The sequence below is a fragment of the Muscardinus avellanarius genome (assembly GCF_963383645.1).
Source record: "Muscardinus avellanarius genome assembly, chromosome: 20".
Taxonomy (NCBI): Eukaryota; Metazoa; Chordata; class Mammalia; order Rodentia; family Gliridae; genus Muscardinus; species Muscardinus avellanarius.
In genome coordinates, this window is record NC_137806.1 from 32,872,937 (window position 1) to 32,894,127 (window position 21,191).

General features: G+C 48.3%; 1 protein-coding gene across 1 annotated transcript in view; it reads left to right on the plus strand.

Annotated features, from left to right (window-relative positions):
- NID1 (nidogen 1) overlaps window positions 1–21,191 on the plus strand; it is a gene marked incomplete at its 3' end in the record, with an annotated part of 71,327 nt that overhangs the window by 13,281 nt on the left and 36,855 nt on the right. The window contains exons 2-7 of the mRNA XM_080717149.1: window positions 4,839–5,138; window positions 7,808–8,034; window positions 9,932–10,314; window positions 13,545–13,694; window positions 18,286–18,537; window positions 20,322–20,522. Coding sequence (XP_080573275.1) covers window positions 4,839–5,138; window positions 7,808–8,034; window positions 9,932–10,314; window positions 13,545–13,694; window positions 18,286–18,537; window positions 20,322–20,522 — 1,513 coding nt within the window. The remainder of the gene's footprint in view (window positions 1–4,838; window positions 5,139–7,807; window positions 8,035–9,931; window positions 10,315–13,544; window positions 13,695–18,285; window positions 18,538–20,321; window positions 20,523–21,191) is intronic.

Below are 21,191 nucleotides of genomic sequence, written 5' to 3' on the forward strand. Positions count from 1 at the left end.
TTTTAAGACTGCAAATGGCAGCCGGGCATGGTGGTGCTTGCCTGTAATCCTAGTACTTTGGAGGCTCAGACACGAGGATGACAGGTTTGAGGACAACCTCAGCAACTTGGTGAAGCCCTTAGCGACTTAGGGAGACCCTGTTTCAAAGTAAAAAGGGCCAGAAGCCTAGCTCAGAATCCCTGAGTTCAATCCCCAGTACCACACCCCAAAAATAAATAAAAATAAAATTGCAAAATATCATGGTAAAGGATCACTAACTCAGTATATACCCTCTAAACGTATATTGATTTTTGGTTCTTTTTGGTGCTACTGGGAATTCTGCCTCTGAACTATACCCCTAGCCCTATTTTATTATTTTTAAATTTTTTGTGTGTGTGTAGTACTGGGGTTCCTGGAAGTCCTTCTACCTCCGGGCTGTACACTCCCAGACCTATTTTTACATTTTTATTTGGAAACAAGGTCTCCTAAGCCAGCGCGCGGCTGGCTTTGGACCTGCGCGATCCTCCTGTCTCTGCCTCCCAAGCGTGCGCCACCACGCCCGGCTATTTTTAAATTTTGAAACAGGGTCTTATTAACTCATTGAGTATCCCACTAAGTTACTGAGGCACGACTCATTCCTACGATCCTCCTGTCTCAGTCTCCCAAAGTTCTGAGATTACAAGCGCGGGCCACCACGCCCGCTTTTTCCATTCTTTATTCTAAATCATTGTACCTTATATTCCCTCTTTCTGCCACCCAGGGAGTCAGCTTTCCACAAGTTTCATTGTCTTCTCAGGGCAGTTATTTGCATTCCCAAACCACCCCTATTGTTTCTTATTTCTGCCTGCCTCAAGTATTCTCCAACCACGAAAGTTTTGGAGAAGGCTTCTCCCCATCACAAACTCCCTGCACGCTCTCTCTGCCCAGCGCACTGCCGTGGGGCTCAGTTAAGCCAAAAGAGATGGAGGTTTCTCTTCTCCCGGGTGCCATTTGGCTTCAAAACTCTAACCTTGTGTCCGTTTACTGAGTATCTGCACTTCCACTCACTCCAGAGACTCCAGCTGTCTCAAAGATGGAATGACCGGAAGCGCCCGCGCCTGGGAGCCGCCCTCTGTTCTAAGTGGTTTGGTCTGCTGGCCGGTCCTTGTCAGTGGGGTTTAAACAATTGGGCTAAGTGGTTCCAGCTGCTAAGCATGTGGTGCGCGACATTTTCACCCTGGGGTTTTGTGATATAATTGACATGTTCTGCCCTAGGGCAACTGGTAAAAAGCTCCATTGTGCGTTGTGTGTGGGTAGGCCAACGGGGCATTGACAGACTGCTACTAACAGAGCCCAAGTTGGAGCTCTGCAAACGGGACCTTCTCCCAGCGGGAAATGGTGAGCAAGGCTTCAGGGCCACGTTTACATTGGTCGACATGGCGGAAGTAGGCGTTTTTCAAGAAACAAGCTTTCGCTCCTTCCTGCTGAGTCGCCAAGAATCTCACCTGGGCTTATTTGGTTAGTTTGAGCTGCAGACAAGAAAGGGACGTGATTGTGGCTATGTTTAGCCCTCTCCGTAACGCAGGAATGTGCTCACCCCAGAGGGTTCTGCCCTGTGATCCTTAGTGGAGAACTTGCAGGTGCCTGGGGGAGCCTGGGCGCCTTGGGGAGCCTGGGCGCCTGGGACCCAAGATGCTAACTGCAAAGCTAAGAGGAGTCTGACCGGAGAGAGCAGGGGTGAGGCTGCGTGGGAGGTCAGGAAGGCCCCACAGGGAGAAAGGACCCTTTGCTAAGACGCAAGTTGTGAAAGGGGAGTTTCCGGGGGAAGGGACTGTGGACATAGGTACCATTCAGCAGGCCAACACCACCGAGAGCCTGGGAAACTCTAAGCAACCTAAAACCTCTCCCAAACACACATACATCGACTCCAGCTCTCTACTTACCCACATTAACGCCAAAGCCAAAGTCTGGTCCCGTCACTCCGCAGTGGCTGGAGCCAGCACAGACGTGGTGGAGAGAATCCCGCAACGGGCTGGGCACCCCTTTGTGCAGTAATTGTTTCTTTCTGGACCCAGGGTGCTGCTAAGCACCTTAAGTCCCTGCAACATGTGATTAACTTTAATTGCTAAATCTGCTTTTGCCAGAACCTTCTGCTCATTAGGCAGCTGCCCCATGCAAGGAGCTCTCCAGCATCCCTGCAAGGGAGGCTGGGGCAGAGGGAGACGCTGGGAAATCCTGAGAAGGAAGGAATTCAAGGCTGTGAGGGCCCTGCTTCCTTATTTTGGCTGTTTCTTGTGGTTTTCGCATTAAGCCCCCCTATCATTGCCAAGGTCACTGCAAAGGAGATTTTTTCCTTATGTTTCTTTTTTCTTTTCTTTTCTGTTTGTGTGTGTGTGTGTGTGTGTGTGTGTGTGGTACTGGGGGTAGAACCCAGGGGCTTTTCTACCTCCGGGCTATACTCCCAGACCTGTTTTATACTTTATTTGGAAACAGGGTCTCACTAAGTTGCTGAGAGCCTCACTAAGAGGCTGAAGCAGGAGGATCACAGGTTCAAGGACAGCCTCAGCAATTTAGTGAGGCTCTAAGCAATTTAGTGAGACCCTGCTTCCAAATTAAAAAAAAAAAACAAACAAATAAATAAATAAATTAGGGCTGGAGGTATAGCTCAGAGGCAAAATATTCCTGGGTTCAATTCTCAGCATCCAGAAACAAACAAACAAACAATAAAAAGGGCTGGAGGTGAAGCTTGGAGGTACAATGACTCTGGCTTCAATCCCTAGTACCGCACAAAAAGAAAAAATATATATATACAGCCTTAGGGATTCCTTGTTTTCTGTTTTCATAGTAACGTTCCTGTCTACAGATTCCAAATAACAAAAGACACCAGGAGCGTTTTTGCAATTGTTGGGCAGACTGTAATTTCACTGGAGAACAGCCCCAGAAGAGCGGCTGTCCCGTGTGGCTCCTGGCTGTTCTCTTCCTCCAGCAGCGGCCGCAGCCAGCTCCCGGAGCCGTTTCCCACGCTCCTGGCCCAGCTGGGAAGTTTGTGCGGGGAGGGAGGGGGGGGGTATTTGGGTCCAGGAGACATTGGCTGCGGGAGGCCTTCCTGACTCCTGTGTCAGCAGTCTCGCAGTGTGTTCTAAAGTCTTGTCAATGCCTGATGGTGATGGAGATACATCACGTGATAGGCAGGTTCTTTGTAAAAAAGGGCAGGGTTTGTTGGGTCCATAGTTAGCGCCCAAAGCTCTGGTTTCTTTCCCCACCTGGCCCCAAATTGGCTCCACCATCTCAGACTTTGTTCCCAGGTTCTTGGCAGTTGCAAGAATTTGACTTTAGGTTCTTCTCTGGTTTTGCACCCGCCCCCTCTCTGAAAGCAAGATGTGAGGCTGCCAAGGCCTGTAATCCACGGAGAACAAGCAAGGGCTGCCATTTCAGAGTCAAGGTTTTTTTTTTTATTGGTGGTACTGGGGGTGGAACCCAGGGGCTTTTCTACCTCTGGGCTATACTTCCGGACCTATTTTATATTTTATATTTTATTTGGAAACAGGTCTCACTTGCTGAGAGCCTCACTCAGTAGCTGAGGCTGGCTTCGAACCTGTGCGATCCTCCTGTCTCAGCCTCCCAAGCGCAGGGATTACAAGCGTGCGCCACCACGCCTGGCTAAGATTTTTTTCTTAATGTGTAGATTCTTAAGAAAAGACGCAGGTGGAGTGGGATTTTGTGTCAACAAGAAATAAGGGGACGTCCAGCCGATCACTGTGGCCCACATCTATAATCCCAGTACTTGAGAGGCTGAGACAGGAGGATCTCAGGTTCAAGGACAGCCTCAGCAATGTGGCAAGACCTTCAGCTACTAAGACCCTATTTCAAAATAAAAAAGGGCTGGGGAGTGTAGTTTGGAATGATCCTGGGTTCAATTGGAAGGAAAGGAAGGAAGGAAATATGGGCGCCCAACCTCAAAAGCTAGGTTCTGTTGCAGGCCCTGGTGCCCTGGCCACTATGGGACCGTTCACCACTGACCCCTCCTCCCCCAGTTTTCCAAGGAGCTTGACGTGTAGTTGAGTCACACAGTGGCACGCCCTGCAGAGGGCTGCGGTGTCAAGCGGGCTGTATGGTACAGTGGTTAGGGAGTCAGGCTCCCTGTGTGAGAGCTCAGAAGAGCCACGCAGAACCTGTGACTTGGGACAAGTTAACTGGTTTACCTAAATTTCCTCACCAGGGAAATTTGGATATTAGCAGTGCTTGGTCTTTGGGGTTGTTGGGAAGATTAGATGCTAGTAAGATGCCCAGAACGTGGTCACTAGTCAGTCCACCTTGGCATCCTAACCCATGAAACTAGACACAAGAATTAGCAATACTGTAGTGCTCCATGCAGATTTGTTCTGTGTGTGTGTGTGTGTGTGTGTGTGCGTGTGTGTGTGCGTGCATGTGTGTCACTGGGGATTGAACCCAGGGGCACTCTATTTCTAAGCTACACCTCCAGCTCTATTTTATATTTTTATTTGGAAGCAAGGTCTCACTAAGTGGCTGAAGGCCTTGCTAAATTGCTGAGGCTGGCCTCAAACCTACAATCTTCCAGTTTCAGCCTCCCAATTACTGGGATGATAGACATGGGCCACCACACCCGGTGCAGATTTACCTTTTGGTGCGTTATTGTCCGTGGCACGTCGGGGTTGCCCTTCCTTTTGCTTTCTGGGAGCAGGGATAGCACAGCACTTAGCATAGTCGTAGGTGAGGAGTGACCCGCGGGCTCCCCTCTGTCTCAGGCGCCCGCGTCTCACAGCGCCTGGGCCCCCGTGGCAGCATCCTGAGGGCGGATGCCTCTTCCCACTGAGGAGGAAGTCTCCTCTGCATCCCTGTAACCACCTGATTTCCTGTAGATCACCACAAATGGCGTCATTGCCGTGAGCGAACCCCCGGCCGAGGAATCCAGCCCTGGGGTCTTCCCACCTACCTTTGGCGCCGTCGCCCCGTTCCTGGCGGACTTGGACACCACAGATGGCATCGGGAAGGTTTATTATCGAGAAGACCTGTCGCCCTCCGTCGCTCAGCTGGCGAGAGAGTATGTCCGGAGAGGGTTCCCGGAGGCCTCTTTCCGGCCCATTAGCGTGGTGGTCGTCACGTGGGAATCTGTGGCCCCCTACCACGGGCCCATCAGGAACCCTGCCCAGGAGGGCCAGGTAAGCCCCGCTCCAGGTACAGGCGCAAATACTTTATAGTAGTCTATACTCCTGGTCTTTGGTTGTGCTACCTTGATGTTCGAAATACCTTTGCTATTCTTGAAGACGGGAAGTCAAAAGTAAGATCTGGCAGGCTGGCTCTTGCAGGTCTGAAACTTCTAGAAGCTCTTCTGCAAGGCGCTGTAAGTGTGTTCCAGTGATGATCAGATATAAAGACAGCCAATTCCCATTGGCAAAACCAGGGCTGAAAAATGGCAGCCCTTGGGTGTTCTTAGCTTGGATGGCAGATAGTGGGAGTAAATAGAGGAGTTACTGATGTGAAATGAGAGGTTTTGATAATGAGGTACCCTGAGGGGGGGAAGCGTGAAAGGCGGAGATTATACTGAGGGATGAGGACCGCGTACCCGGTGGGCGTCTCTGTGTATGAGGTCATCAGGGAAGGCCCAGAGGGCCAGGCTGGAGACCCCGGATGTGGCCTTAAAGATGAAGTGTGTTTATGTAGGTTGAGAAACGGCCACCAGACCTACTGTGGCTTTTTGGACCAGGCTTCAACTTTTCCTTGGAAAAATAAATTTTCCCTACCATTATTTAAATATATTTTTTTTGTAGGATTATGGGGTGGCCACAAAGCACTCTACACAAATGAGAGATGGTCCAGACTGGTAGTTCCCAAAGTGTGTACCCCGGAACCCCAGTCCTACAAGAGAGTCCTTGGGGAAAGGTCTCGGCTTGGCTAAATTAGTTTGAGAAATGCTAAAGTTATATTTCCTCCTTGGTGTCTCATTCCGAAAAGTTGTACTGTAAAGAAACCTGTTTGAGGGGCGTTTAGTGGGGCATCCCCGAACCTTTTGATCATGTTTTATCTCCCACTTCCCAAATAGGATACCCCCCACCCCACACTTTGGGAAAGTCCGACATGGGCCCGCATGGCCCGTCTTGCTTTGCCATCTGGTTTCTGTCTGGGTAGCATACTTGGAGAAACTCCCAACCCCTTGGTGCCGAGCCCGAGCCTGTTTCCTGGGCTTCTCTGTTATACGTCCATACCTTCTTCCAGCCAGATTATTTGAAATTCTCTAATCATGCCTCTAAAAAACAACAAACAAATAAAAAGAAAACAAAAACAAAAAACCCACAGTAGCTTGCATGCACATTCCTTTCTACTCGGGGGATCCTTTCCCTGACCCTGTTCTAGGTGGCAGGCTCCTGCCCACTCATTCTGCCCTCCCGTGTTCAGCACCAGAGACTTCTTTCTTGGGCTCCTACAGTGCTTTGCATACATCACTACTATAGAATTTGTCCCCAGGTTTTGCAATTTTTTTTTTAAATTGGGGTTTGAATCCAGGAACATTCTATACCCCAGTCCATTTATTTATCTATTTATTTTTTGAAACAGAGCTCTTGCTAAGTTGCCGAGGCTGGCCTCAAACTTGCGGTCTTCCTGTCTCGGCCTCCCAATTTCTGGGATTACAGGCCTGCACCACTGCACCCGGCTTGTTACCTTGTTCCTGTGACAGTTGCCCCATCTAGACTACATCAAGTGCAGGAGGACCACAAGCTTTTCCCCTTCATATCCACAGAATTCAGGAAAGTCTTAGGAGAGCAAGATACTTATGTTTAGGGAACACATCCTCTGTGCCCGGCCTTTCTTCTGTGGCCTCATTTGTGACCTTCCAACACTTCTATGAAGTAGCTGGTTGCATCTCCATTTTCTGAGTGCAAACACTGAGGCTCAGCTCGGACATCTGCCTGTGGCCGCTCGACCAATGATAAGTAAACAAAGATGCAGACCAAAGTCTGTTTTTTTCCAAAACTCATGTTTTTATTACCACCTGCTGGTTGTGTTCATCCAGTATTTGCTAAATGATGAATGTGGTTAATGACCACATGTATGTATGCTTAGTGACCGTAAGATCAAAGTCTGTGGGTAGGAATTTCCTAAGTCGGATGTGATTTAGGCCACCGTTTGGAGGTACAATCTGTATAGTTCTTGGTTCTTGCCCTTCAGGGTAGAGTTATATAGAATAGATACATTCATTAATTAGGAAACTTCAAGTTGACATACTCAGAGATTTTCCGTGGAGCCACGTTGGAACACCTGGTCTCTTTACACTAAGGGGAGAATACTGTGATCTCTCTGTAGGGCTTTTTATACAGAGCTTAGTGTCTGGTGAGCAGTCTCACTGCGTCATCCAAAACAACTCACCACACAACTTAGAGAAAGGAAAATTGATTTGTTCACAGTTTTGGAGATTTCAGGTTCAGTCCATGTGCGGCTGGGGTCTGCAGGTCTCAGGGCATGACCGCAGGAAGCATGCACTTTGCTGTTATGTGAGGGGAGAGATCAAGGTTCTGCTCTCACATAATGGAGGCCAGAGGAAGAGAGCCAGCCAACAAGGGCAAAAGCACATCCTTGAGGCCACGCCTCCAGGGACCCAGCCTCTCCAGCCACATTTGACAAGCCCAGGTGACCGCCCAGTAAGTCCATTACAATGGCTTTCTCCACTGATGAGATTATAACCCTCGTGACTTAAATACCTGGGCTCTGAACATTAGTACATGAGCTCTTCAGGGGACATGCTGTATGTAACCATAACTTATGATGAATAGTGCTTTTTGTGGCCTGTGGAGATGTTGCTGCTGGGTGACTGAATTTTAATTCATCTCCACAGAGAAACACATTCCAGGCTGTCCTGGCCTCCTCGGAGTCCAGCTCCTACGCCATTTTCCTCTATCCCAAAGATGGCCTGCAGTTTTATACAACATTCTCGAAGAAGGACAAGAACCAAGTCCCTGCTGTGGTTGCGTTCAGTCAAGGTTCCATAGGATTACTGTGGACCAGCGAAGGAGCGTATAATGTATTTGCCAATGACAGAGAGTCGATCATAAACTTGGCTGAGTATGCTATCACGGTTCCTCGGTTGATTCTCCCCCAAACACTATTGTTATTATTATTGATGCTGGAGATTGAACCTAGGGGCATTCTATCTCCCAGCAACACCCCTAGTCCTATTTTATTTTTATTTGGAAACAAGAGTCTCACTAAGTTGCCGAGAGTCTTGCTAAATAGCTAAGTCTGGCTTAGAACCTGTGATCCTTCTGTCTCAGCTTTCCAAGTATGGGGATTATAGGCATGTACCACTATGCCTAGCTACTATTATTATTTTACCAAGAAAAATGGAATAGGTATTATAGATCACTCTCTAAAAATGTTTCTTACAGATTTAAATTTTTCAGTTAGCTTTTCTTTTTTCTTTTTCTCTTATTTATTGATTTACCTTTGGTACTAGGGATTAAACTTAGGGGCATTCTACCTTTGAGCTACACCCCCTGCCCTTTTTTCTTTATTCTTAAATAGGATCTAAGTTGCTAAGGCTGGCCTCAAACCTACAATCTTCTTGTTTCAGCCACCTAAGAACTGGGATTACAGGCATGCACGTCTGGTCCTCACTCAGAGATGGCTTTTTATTTGTGTGTGATACTGGAAATGGAACCCAGAGGACTTCTACCTCTGGGCTATACCCCCAGCCCTATTTTTTATTATTTTAATTTTGAAAAAAGGACTCACTAAATTGTGGAGGGCCTTACTAAGTAGCTGAGGCTGTCTGCTAACCTGTGATCCTCCTGTCTCAGCCTCCCAAGCTGATTGCAAGCGTGCACCACCACGCCCGGCTGAGTTGGGGTTTTTAATAAACTGGTCTGTGATGTTTTCACTCAGTGCCTCTGACCCATAGGTATGGTGTTTTCCCTCACACCAACCAGTTCTCCAATTTTGTGGACACGGATAGAGTGTCTGATAATTCCAGCTCAACTCTGGCTCTACCTTCCTGTAGTAAATGCAGACCCCGTAGGTACAGGCCCTACAAAACCATCCCAGTTCACGTGCCAGTCACCAAGTCCTGCGGCTCTGCCCGCATCTCCCACCCTGCTATAAAGCCCCAGCTTGTAGGATGTTGTTCTCAGGCTGGCAATTTGTAGAATGGCCCAGGGATTTCAGGAAAGCAGTTTACTCGTGATCGGCAGGTTATTATAAAGGACACGCTCAGGACTAGCTTGTGGAGAAGCACAGACTGGGGAGGGGGGTGCCGGGCACCTCTGTCTGGCCATCTGCCAGCACCTCCATGTATCCACACCTGGCAGCTCTCCAGACCCGTCACCTGGGACATTAGTACAGGCTTCTTGCATTGGCAAGGCTGGTTAAGGCTTCAGCCAGTGGGTGACCTTAGTGACCGACCACTTTCCAGCCTGAGGGTGGGGTGGGGTGGGGGCATGGGGAGGAGCCCTCTAGCTCATCTCCACTGTATCTATTTAGCCTCCTGTCCCCAATCCCAGGCAAACTAGGAGCTCCCAGCCTCTGGCCCCCTCATTAGCAGTGCACGAAAAAGACACTTTTATCAAGTTGGAAATTCGGAGGGGTTTAGGTGCTCCCGTGTCAGGAGCCAGGGACAGAGACCAGTGATCTGTATTCTGCTATGTCTAAGCGTGCCATGGACAGAGAAGAGCAGAGGGAAGGAGGCAGGCCGTCGCCCTAGCTCAGAAGGTCCAGCCCCGCCTCCATTCCACCGTGTACCTGGGGAATGGCGCTGTGCCCACGAGCACGCAGTCTCACCACGTCACCCTGTCCTGGCTCTGGGATGATCAGACAGCCGCCCTCCCACCCTCTATCCGGGTCCTGCTGCGGGCAGATGCAGGCCATGGGAACCTTATCCCCGGCAATCACCGGGGCTCTTTCCCATTGACTAGCGGGGGCTGCTTAGGGTGGCTGGCTTGTCTTCAAGATGTTTTCCTTGCCCTAGGAGCAGCAATTCCGGGCACCCAGGCGTGTGGGTATTTGAGATCGGGAGTTCTGCCACAGCCCATGGTGTGATACCCGCAGATGTGGACCTCGGACCCAACGAGGGGTCAGAGTATGCCGAGGAGGATGAGGATTACGACCTGGGCACGACTAATCTGGGCTCGGAGAATGTGGGCACCACGTCCTACCCTTCCGGGACGTCAAGAAGAGGAAATACTAACTCCTACGACGTGCCCAGCGTCTTGTCCCCGCGCCGCAAGGCTACCGAGAGGCCCCCGGTGCTCCTCACAGGAAGGCCCAGGTCTTTCCAGCTGCCGGTAGAGAGGTTTTCCCAGCAGCACCCCCAGGTCATCGATGTGGATGAGGTGGAAGAAACAGGAGTTGGTAAAAAGATTTGTGTTGCACTTGGACACCTGGGTTTCTAGGGAGAACTGCTGGATGGGTGGTGGTTGTGTATATTCTGTGGTGGTCCAGAGGGATGAGAGGGTTGGCGTGCAGCCCTGATGGCTTTGAGGTAGCCTCATGATTCGAGACTGGGGTGTGTCCTCTTAGGATCCCACTAGCTGCCTGATGTGGTGGTGCGCACCTAGAATCCCAGTACTTGGAAGGCTGAAACAGGAGGATCACTTAGCAAGGCTCTCAGTAACTTGGCGAGACCCTGTTTCAAACTAAGAAAGGGCCGGGGGTGTAGCTCAAAGGAAGCTCAACCTCCAGTATCACCAAAGTAAATAAATGAATGTATGAATAAATGAATAAATAAATTCGGTTCCATTTTGTCTATTTTAAAGAGAAAATATGCTTCGAAATTATTTTGACAGCCAGAGTTTCTTACTTGTGACTTCTGAGATCAGAAATGTCCTCGCCTGCCTGAACAAACATTTAAAAAGTTCCTTTGGCTGCTTCTGCAGCTTATCTTTGACATGTGTTTCCTCTCGGCTTTGGCGTCAGAATGGCTGATTATTTTCCCTTTTGGGTCCCATCAGTTTCAGAGTTGACTTGCGAAGACTAAAAAATATCAAATGAGCAGATCCCCTTAAAAACAACAACAACTACTAGGTTTTGTTGTTGTTTTGTGGTACCGGGGATGGAACCCAGGGGCATTCTACCTCCAAGCTACACCCCAGCCCTGTTTTTTAACTCTTTATTTTGAAATAGAGTCTCACTAAATTGAGGAGGGCCTCACTAAGTAGCTGAGACTGGCTGCAAATTGTGATCCTCCTACCTCAGCCTCCCAAGTACTAGGATTAGAAGCGTGCCATGCCCAGAAACAACTCGTTTTTATAGATTATCTACTAGTCATCTCTACTCTAGCTGGATTTTCCTACATTTGGAAGAGAAATCATTGGAGCCTGGCTTAAAAGTACCAAGTAAACAGTGTTCATTAAGTTTTTCCTTGAAGTTCCCATAATCCAGCAAGGTTAAAATGAAGGGTACGCTCCCAGCTGCTCCCATTTCCTAGGACTCTCTACTGCTTCTACTAAGAAGTGCGCTTACAACCCCCAGGAAAGTCTACTCCATTTCACATTATTTAATCATTTTTAAAATTCTTCCTTTCTTACTCTGATGTATCTCAGGTTGATAGATTTTTTTCCCCCTTGCTGGGGATTGAACCCAGAGGCGCTCCACCTCAGAGTTATGCCCCTAACGCTTTTTATTTTTAAGCAGAGTCTCGCTCAGTTACCATGCTCTGACCTCCAACCTGCGATCCCCCTGTCTCAGCCGCCTAAGTCCTGGTATTACCGGTGTGTGCGACCGTGCCCCGTGGGAATGTTTGTTCTTATTAAGTACCCAATCCACGTGGTGCTTCCTGAGTTCTATGTCCCCCAATCTGAGACACACGGAGGGGGAGAAGTTGTCATTTGGTGGCGGGACGAGGATGTGGGTTCCTGTCTCAGGGTCGCCCATGCATACTGCACCCCGGATTCCTGGGGTTCACCCTCCTGTCTCTGCACGCAGCGCTGTGCCGTGAATTTCAGAGCAATCTCCCCAGAAGTTTTGGTATTTTCTTGTAGCCGCTGAATGTTGGAATACAATCTGTTTCCATCCTTTCTAGGTGCCTCTGAGATTCTCCCTAGTGAAGCCAATCACACTTAAATGAGACCCCCATCTTGCCCTAAGAACTGGGTGCATCCATTCATTACTTGGTCAGGGGAGAAGCCTGGATTTGAACTCAGACTGTTGTCTGTTACCGTTGTTTCCCTGTCCCTCTATCTCGTTTTGTGCAGTAGAAGGGCAGCCTCCCAGCCAGCAGCACATTCCTGATGTTGCTTGAACGGTCACCCTGAGGCACGCAGGCCGAAGCGGACCCACCGAGGGCTGGCCCACAGCCGGGGATTGTGCAATCGTGCGTCTGGCGTGTTTAGTTCAGGGCCAAGTGTTCTCTGCTCCCCGAGCTCCCTCCACGCCCCGGAAACTTCCTTCCCGTGGAAGCGACCTGGCGTAGCGGCCCTTTCATCTTCCAGTTACACGTGGGGTCGTTATCCACCCTGAAAAGTCACCACTCTTTTGCTTTTGAACACATTCCAGATTAATTTGCTCTGGGCCATTAAATTTAATGGGCTAGTTCATGAGTCTAATGAACTTGGGAGGTAGATTTTTTTTTTTCCAGCACTGGGGATGGAACCCAGTGGCATTCTACCTCCGAGTAACACCCCCGGCCCTTTTTAAAAATTCATTATTTTTAAACAGGGTTTCACTGAGTTGCAAAGGGCTTCACTAAGTAGCTGAGGCTGTCGGCGAACGGCGATCCTCCAGTCTCAGCGTCCCGAATGCTGGGATTCCAAGCATGCGCCACCACGCCTGGCTGGGAGGTAGAAATTTAAACGAGGAAGAGATTCTTTTTTGATTCTTGGAACAAAGGCTGTTCTAGAACAGCTATAACCGAGGGATTATTTCTGACAAGATCTTGAGTATCTGAGCTTCTTTATTATTCCCTGGGGAGAGGTTAAAAATATATGTACACACACATTATGCTTGTTAAAATGGTAATTTTTATGTTAAATATATATGTTATATGTAATATATGTAACATATACTATGTTATACAAACACACACACACAACACATACACACACACATTTGGTACTGGGGATTGAATCCAGAGGGGCTCTATCATTGAGCTATACCCCCCCCCAGTTCTTTTTTATTTTTTATCTTGCAACCGAGTCTTGCTGAGTTGCTGAGGGCCTCACTACGTTGCTGGGCTGGCCTTGAACCTGTAATCCTTCTGTCTCAACCTCCCAAATACTGGAATTATAGGTGTGCACCCCACCCCCAACTCATGATATATCTATTTTACCCCAAACAAATAGTAAAATATATCAGGATTGATTAGATTAATCCTAAGATTGACGGGTACTGGGGGCAGGGTTTGGTGGTGCTGAGTTCTCTGGACTATAGGTGTTTATTAGTTGACACTTGGCAGTTCTTCAGCTCCTTTTAGACCCATTTGTCCCTGAGCTACGCCCCCCGTAAGTACCCCCGTAAGGGTTTTAGTCCTCTACGCGAGCTTGGTTCCTTTAGAGCCGGAGGTAAGTCCTGCAGGGCTTGAACGAGACGCCGGCCCGGGGTGGGCTGTGTGCAGCACTGATGGGCGTGTCGTTCTCTCCAAACAGTGTTCAGCTACAACACGGACTCGCGGCAGACGTGCGCCAACAACAGGCACCAGTGCTCCGTGCACGCGGAGTGCCGAGACCACGCCACCGGCTTCTGCTGCCGCTGCGTGGCCGGCTACACGGGCAACGGCCGGCAGTGCGTAGCTGAAGGTAATGGCTTCCGTGCTCAGCTTCCCGGGGAGGAGAGAGTAGAGGTTTGTTTTGGTGCCTGTTGGGCCTTAAGATCGTGCGGTTTCTAGCAGGGGCTCATCCTTACCACCCATTCTCTCTCGTACCCTCTCACAGGGCTTTCTTGGGGAATGTCCATTTTTCTAATACAGCCGTCTCTTTCTTTCCTGGGCTGCTGCTCCATCTCAGGGGTCACTGCCCCTGGGAGCCTGTCTTTGCAGCCGACCCCGGCATGTGACCAAGGGGGCAGTGTTGAACTACTGGCCCAGGGGGGCTTCTTGCCCCCCAGTTTCCTTCACTCTTTTCAGCTCCAGATTCACACGGCGCTGCTCACAGATGGGGCTCTTTTAATGGTTATTAAGCCCACCCAGCAGGGCCACAGGAGGTGGCTTAATGTTTGCGGGTTGAATTTATCCCAGTCACCCCTCCGCTGGTTTCTCTTTCCTTGTGCTCTGAAGTGTGTGGAGTAGCTTGGGGTGTGCCCAGTACATCGTAAAATACTCACCCCCATGGGGCCGACTCCCTGGTGGATTCCGTGGTGGCTAAAGTCGGCTCTGAATTCGGCCCCCCCAAAGGACCAAACCAGTCTGGAGGCTCACATCGGGTGTCAGGAAACTTTCCCCTGCAAGCCACAGTTCACTCAGAGAGAGGCCTCAGGGGCCATAAACTAGAATTTCAAAGAAAAACACCAAATAGCCATCACACAAGCCCCTGTCTCTTCCTGTCCACCAGACTACCTCGCATGCGTGGATCAAGTCCCTGGGTGCTTTATTTGCTTTCCAAACTTTGGCTAAATGAAACCCAGTTGGAGAAATGTGCTGTTTTTCAGATTTCCCTGCCGTAGCGATTGTTAAACCAGTTATTTTGATTTGCCCAAAACACAACAAAACAAAACAAAGCAAAATGTTTCCTTTGGGGTCTTAATTAAAGTAAGTTAAAAAAAAAAATACCACCTTCCAGCTATGGGAGAAAATTCTGAACTTGGGGGGACATTTTTTTTAAACTTCTTTAAAGTGGTTTCTATTCTCTTCCAAATCCCATCACCCCCGGGTATTGTATGTTTTAGGCTTGGCTTTTATACCTCCCCACCCTGGAGACGCTTCCAAAATCCACACTGAAAGCGTATTCTTAAGCAGCGACCTCCTTAGCCCCCAGACCCCACCCCCAAGTAGCAGAACTCAGAATGCCGAGGAGTTTGGCAGCGAGCTCAGATGCACAAAAATGTTCGGCCACACATTTTGACACTGTATACATGTCCTATAAGAGTTCTGTGGTTTAAATATTTGTTGGATTCTTGCTACTTAAAAAAAATTTTTTTTTTTTTTAACTAGCTCAAAGTTTGACGGGAAAATGTTTGTTTGGTTTTCTTTACTTGGCATTCCCCCGGTTTCCACAATAGTTCGTGAGATGCATTTTTTCACCATTAGCTTGCTAGCTTCACAGAATTCCCAGGGCAGTAACGCAATGCGTGTGCAGGATTACTGTGTCAAATATGCTCCGGCTCGCCTGCGGCCTGGTGTAGCAACTTGGGCAGACTAAGAACAGCAAAAAGTCATTGCGACATAAATGAGCTCGAGGTCTGAGCCCCGCTGCGTGGGATTATTCAACACAATTTACTCGCGGCTTGTGCAAGAGAAGAAGATCAGAACGAGCAAGGGAAGAGGGGAAGGGAAGTTCTATTTCCTGTTACGGTGTCCCACGTTGTTGAGCACCAAAAACTGTAACGGTGTGAGATGTCGCTGCGGGTTCTTGTTCTTAACTATTTTAGAAAAGAGTAGCCCGGACCCTTCTGCTGTGAGCTTAAGCAACTTTATTATTGCGAAGGCAGAAAGGACAGAAATGAAAGCACTGCATGAGAGGGATCCAGTGAGGTAACTTGAAAAAAAGTTACTGAAGTTTTTGGATATAGAGCAGTTTTTGTTTTTTATTTTTTGGTTTTTTTTGCGGGTCTGGGGATGGAACCCAGGGGCATTCGACCTCCGAGCTACACCCCCTGGCCTATTTTTCTTTCTTTACTTTGAAACAGGGTCTCACTGAGTTGCAGAGGGTCTCACTAAGTAGCTGAGGCTGTCCGCGAACTGTGATCCTCCGGGTCTCAGCCTCCCGAATGCTGGGATTACAAGCGTGCGCCACCACGCCCGGCTATAGAACAGTTTTTATAAAGAGTTATATCTCCCATCTTTACTTAACCAATCGTCTTTCTGGCCTGACTAGGTCTGTCCCTTTTCCAGGGCAAGCCTTTTGATGTGGGGACTCACTGTCTTACATCCTGTCTGACCAAAAGTCTTCCTCCTGTAGGTGTGAGCTCAGATCTTTAAGACCCAAAATGTGTTACTTGACTATCCAAGTCAGGGGTCTCTTGAAGGCTTGTGCCATCCTCCCACATCCTAGCCTGTCTGCTAGAAGTTACTTACTATGTAAACTTGTCTTTAAAATGCAAAGGCCCTGGGCTACTTCTGTGTTCTTCCCGGGAACTCTCCAGGGTTCCTTCCCTGCTTGAGTGCCTGCCCCACACCCAAGCTCTGACTACTTTCTGTATTTTGGGAATTAATACCAAAACTATTTCCAAATACATTTTGAAGCTATTTCCCAATACTGACACATTAATACCAAAGCTATTTTCAGTTTCAAGTACATTTCGAAGCCATTTCCCAATACCGGCACATTTCCAGTAATTTCTAATCTGGGACAGTCAATAAAATGCATGATGAGTAGCTGAGAAAAACGTGATTCTACATCAAACCCTTCCAAAGTGACCTTTCTTTTACCTTTTATGTACCTCTTCCTTCAGGGTTTTATTTTTGTTATTGTTATTTTTTTTTTCCTTTTTTTTTTAGATAATTCTATCTAAAAAGTGTGTGTGTGTGTGTGTGTGTGTGTGTGTGTGTGTGTGTGTGATGTCGGGGATTGAACCCAGGGACATTCTGCTTCCAAGCTACACCCCCAGTCCTATTGTATTTTGATTTTGAAACGGGGGTCTCACTAGGCTGATGAGAGTTTCACTTCTTGCTGAGGCTGCCCCCGAACCTGTGGCTCTCCTGTCTCAGCCTCCCAAGTGCTGGGATTACAGGTGTGTGTCACCATGCCCGACTCACATACCTTTTTAGGATTTACAATTTGGTGGGTTTTAGTAGATTCACAATCTTGTGCAGCTGTCCCCTTCGTCTAGTTCTAGAACATTTCCATCACTCCAGAAGGAAACACTCTCCCCCTGACAGTCACTCTGGGGTCCCCAGAGCCCCTAGTCATGTCAACCACTAAGCTACTTTCTGGTTTTATGGGTTTGTCCTAGTCTGGACATTTCGTATGAATGGAATCCTACAGTCTGACCTTTTCTGCCTGGTTTCTCTAGCTTGACCTGATATCTTTAAGATTCATCCATATTGTAGCATTCATTTGCATTTCATCCCTTTTTTAGCCAAATAATCATCCCACTGGGTGGAAATGCTGCGTTCTGCTCGTCCATTCCTCAGTTGTGGACATCGGGGTTGTTTCACTTTGTAACTATCATGAATAATGTTGAGTACATGCTGAGTACATCTGTGTACAAACCTGGGATACACACATGTGTTCCATTCTCTTGGGTATGTATACATGGAGGAATTGGAATGACCGGGTCATATGGTGACCACCAGGTTTTTTTTTCTTAATTTGAATATAAGAGCAACTTGGTTTATTTAGTTCTTATTCTTTTCCTCATTAAACAACAATAAATATCTTTAAGTTGTGAGCATTCAAACATGATAGAGACACACAGGATAGAAAATGAACATTCACCATCGCACCTTAATTTAACAGTTTTCCTCGCAGTTGTAGGTTAACACTTACTATTTTTTAAGCCAGTGGCATCCTGTGTATACTGTGTATTGATTCCTTATTGGTCAATTCATATTTGCTCTCTCAGGTCTTAGTCACATGATTTCCAGTTGTTTAAGTGGAACAATCAATAATCCATTCCCTATCTCCCGCCCCAGTCCACTAAGCTGGCCCCGGATCAGAGGACCTGTCACAGGTGTGACCTGTGATGATGACCTCTCTGCCTGCACCTCTCCTGGCTTGTGCCAGGGGAGGCCCTGGGATCTGACTGTCCACCCTGAGCCTGGGGAGTGAGACCTTATTAAACCAAGATGCATGTTCAGGTGTGTTATAGGTCAGACAGCCAAGTGCCCAGATCCCTGAGCCACTGAACTTAGTTTCAATGCTGTCCCAGAGAACGGTGAGTTTTGTCTCCTCTTGAAAGTCCCTATCATGTGTCCGAAGGTGACCTGCCGTCCAGACCACATGCCATCGGTCTCCTGGAATTATTTGCTCTTGAGGTTCTTTATTAACTCAGTGATGCCGGGTGGCTCCATCTTTAATTCTGCCCATCAGCAGGTGCGTGGAGGAGAGGCAGCCGCATTGGAATTCCTACAGCTCCGGGCACACAGCCATGGGCACAGTTACTTTCACTGGCCCCAAAGCCATGTCCCATCGCTGTGTCCTCTGCGCTTGCATTTCCAGTAGGTGCAGGTCCCGGTGGGTGTGGGGAGGGCTGCCGGCCGCCCTCTACACCTTCCCCTTGCTTTTGGCCCAGGCTCCCCGCAGCGCGTCAACGGCAAAGTGAAAGGACGGATCTTTGTGGGCAGCAGCCAGGTTCCTGTGGTCTTTGAGAACACTGACCTGCACTCCTACGTGGTGATGAACCACGGCCGCTCCTACACGGCCATCAGCACCATCCACGAGGCCATCGGGTACTCTCTGCTGCCGCTGGCGCCTATCGGAGGCATCATCGGATGGATGTTTGCAGTGGAGCAGGATGGGTTCAGGAATGGGTTCAGCATCACTGGTAATTTATACACGGCCTTAAATCTAATGGGTCACCGCCGGGTCCCTGGGGGAGGCCCTGGTGTGGGCGCAGTGGGGACTCATGTGCCCAGACACTTTCTTCTAAGCATTTTTCTTTTTTTGTGTGTGGTGCTGGGGATTGAACCCAGGGCATTCTACCTCTGAGCTACACCCTCAGCCCCATTTTTTATTCTTTATATATAGATTTTTTTAATGGTACTGGGGGTGAAACCCAGGGGCTTTTCTACCTCCGGGCTATACTCCCAGACCTATTTTATATTTTATTTGAAAACAGGGTCTCACTAAGTTGCTGAGAGCCTCACTCAGTAGCTGAGGCTGGCTTCGAACCTGTGCGATCCTCCTGTCTCAGCCTCCCAAGTGCTAGGATTACATCCTAGCATTATAAGTGTGTGCCATCACGCCCGGCTTATTCTTTATTTTGAAACAGAGTCTCACTAAATTTCAGAGTACATCACTAAATAGCTAAGGCTGGCCATGAACCTGGATCCTCCTGTCTCAGTTCTGTCCTGAAAATAGGGCATAGAAGTCAAGTTAGCTGATGAGATGTTTCTTCTGCGTTTGTTGTTTTGGTGGTCCTAGTGATTGAACCCAGGCGCATTCTCCCTCTGAGCTGCACCCACAGCCCTATTTTATTTTTTATTTGGGAATGGTGTCTTGCTTAGTTGCTGAGGCTGGTCTCAAACCCGAGATCCTCCTGTCTGAGCCTCTCAAGTGCTGACATTACTGGTACTTCCCACCACGCCCTGCCGAAAGGTTTGTTTATGGGACTGCCTCCACTGTGTGGATCTAGGAGTGAATTCTTGGTGGAGAGTTAGAAGTTCCTATTTATTTTATTTTCCTTTTTTCTTTCTTTTCTTTTCTCCTCCTCCTCCTCCTCCTCCTCCTCCTCCTCCTCCTTCTTCTTTTTTTTTTTTTTTGGTACTGGAGATTGAACCCAGGGGAGTTCTACTTCTGAGCCATACCTCCAGCCCTATTTTATTTTTTAGTCTGAAGCAGGGTGTCACTATGTTGCTAAGAGTCGCACTACTTTGTTGAGGCTGTCCTCAAACCTGCGATCCTCCTGTCTCAGTCTCCCAAGTGCTGGGATTACAAGCGTGTACCACCATGCCCGGCTTGAAGTCCCTATTTCAAACCATCACCAAAACTGACATCATGGAACACTTGGCAATTTTGCCTTAAACGTATCTTTTCTCCTATAAATCTCCATAAGATAGATGTGTCCCATTTTGTCTGTGTATGTGTATAGTACTATGGATTGAAGCCAGAGCCATTCTGCCTCTAAACTACACTCCCAGCCTTTTTTAAGTTTATATTTATGTATTTTTAATTTATTTTTATTTTTGATTTTTGAATCAGACACTCACCAAGTTACCACATGCTAGTCCTAAGCCCCCAATCCTCCTGTCTCAGCCTCCCAAGTACTGGAATTACATATCCTTTATTATTATTTCTTTTAATCACCGGGAAATGGGGGCTCAGAGGCGTTAAGCAACTTACTTACTCAAGTTCACCCAGGCAGAACAGAGCACTGCTGCCAACAACCCCAGGTCCCCTACTTTTTCTGGCCCAACCCGTGTGCCAACAAGTCTTAGATGCCAGTTTGTGCCTGGGAAGCGGCTTCTCTCCTGCATGCATGGCTCGGCTGGGCCACACGGGTGGCCCCTTGCCCACCTGCAGAGGTGCCCTCGCCCCGGGCACCGTGCCCGAGCTAGGACGGGCACACTTGCCAGATGACAGCGCGACAGGGCCCATCTTGCATTCCAGGGGGCGAGTTCACCCGCCAGGCCGAGGTGACCTTCGTGGGGCACCCGGGCAAGCTGGTCATCAAGCAGCGCTTCAGCGGGATCGACGAGCACGGCCACCTGACCATCGACACGGAGCTGGAGGGCCGCCTGCCGCAGATCCCGTCCGGCTCCACCGTGCGCATCGAGCCCTACTCGGAGCTCTACCACTACTCCAGCTCCGGTGAGTCCCCGCCCAGGGCCCAGGGACGGCCCGCCCGCCTCTGTGGTCTCGGGCCCGCAGGGGACTGGCGCTTGGAGGGGGAATGCGCAGGGCCTGCCCTCGTTACAGTCATTTCTCCCCCTGTTGTAGACATAGGGGACTCTCTTTGTAGAGAATTCAGTGCAAAGCAGATTATAAGCTTAACTTGGAAAATAACACCTGGACATAATTATCAAATGTATTTTCTTTGGGTCTTTATTTATATCAAATATCCCAGCATATTCCATCATTAAAAATGACACAACGTCATCATAACATACATCTATTTGTAGTTTTAAAAAATGGACATTTATTTTCCACTTGGTCAAAGAGTTTGCACGTAGCTTTTATCAATTCTTAACATTTTGCTGTGTGTGTATACATGTGCTTTTTTTTTTTTGCTGGTTATTTGAGAGAAAGCTGTATATATCATGATAATTCATCCCTTAAGTACATCATATGTTTTTTTTCTAAGAACAAAGACAGTCTCTTACATGACCTCATGATAATTATCAAAGTCAGGAAATCTAACATTGATACAATAAAATTATATAATTTATAGCTGGGCATATCCATTTTATTTAAATTAAACTGCAGTCAGACTACAGTATTATAGCTTTACTTTCTAGTTATCATCAAGTCCTGAATATT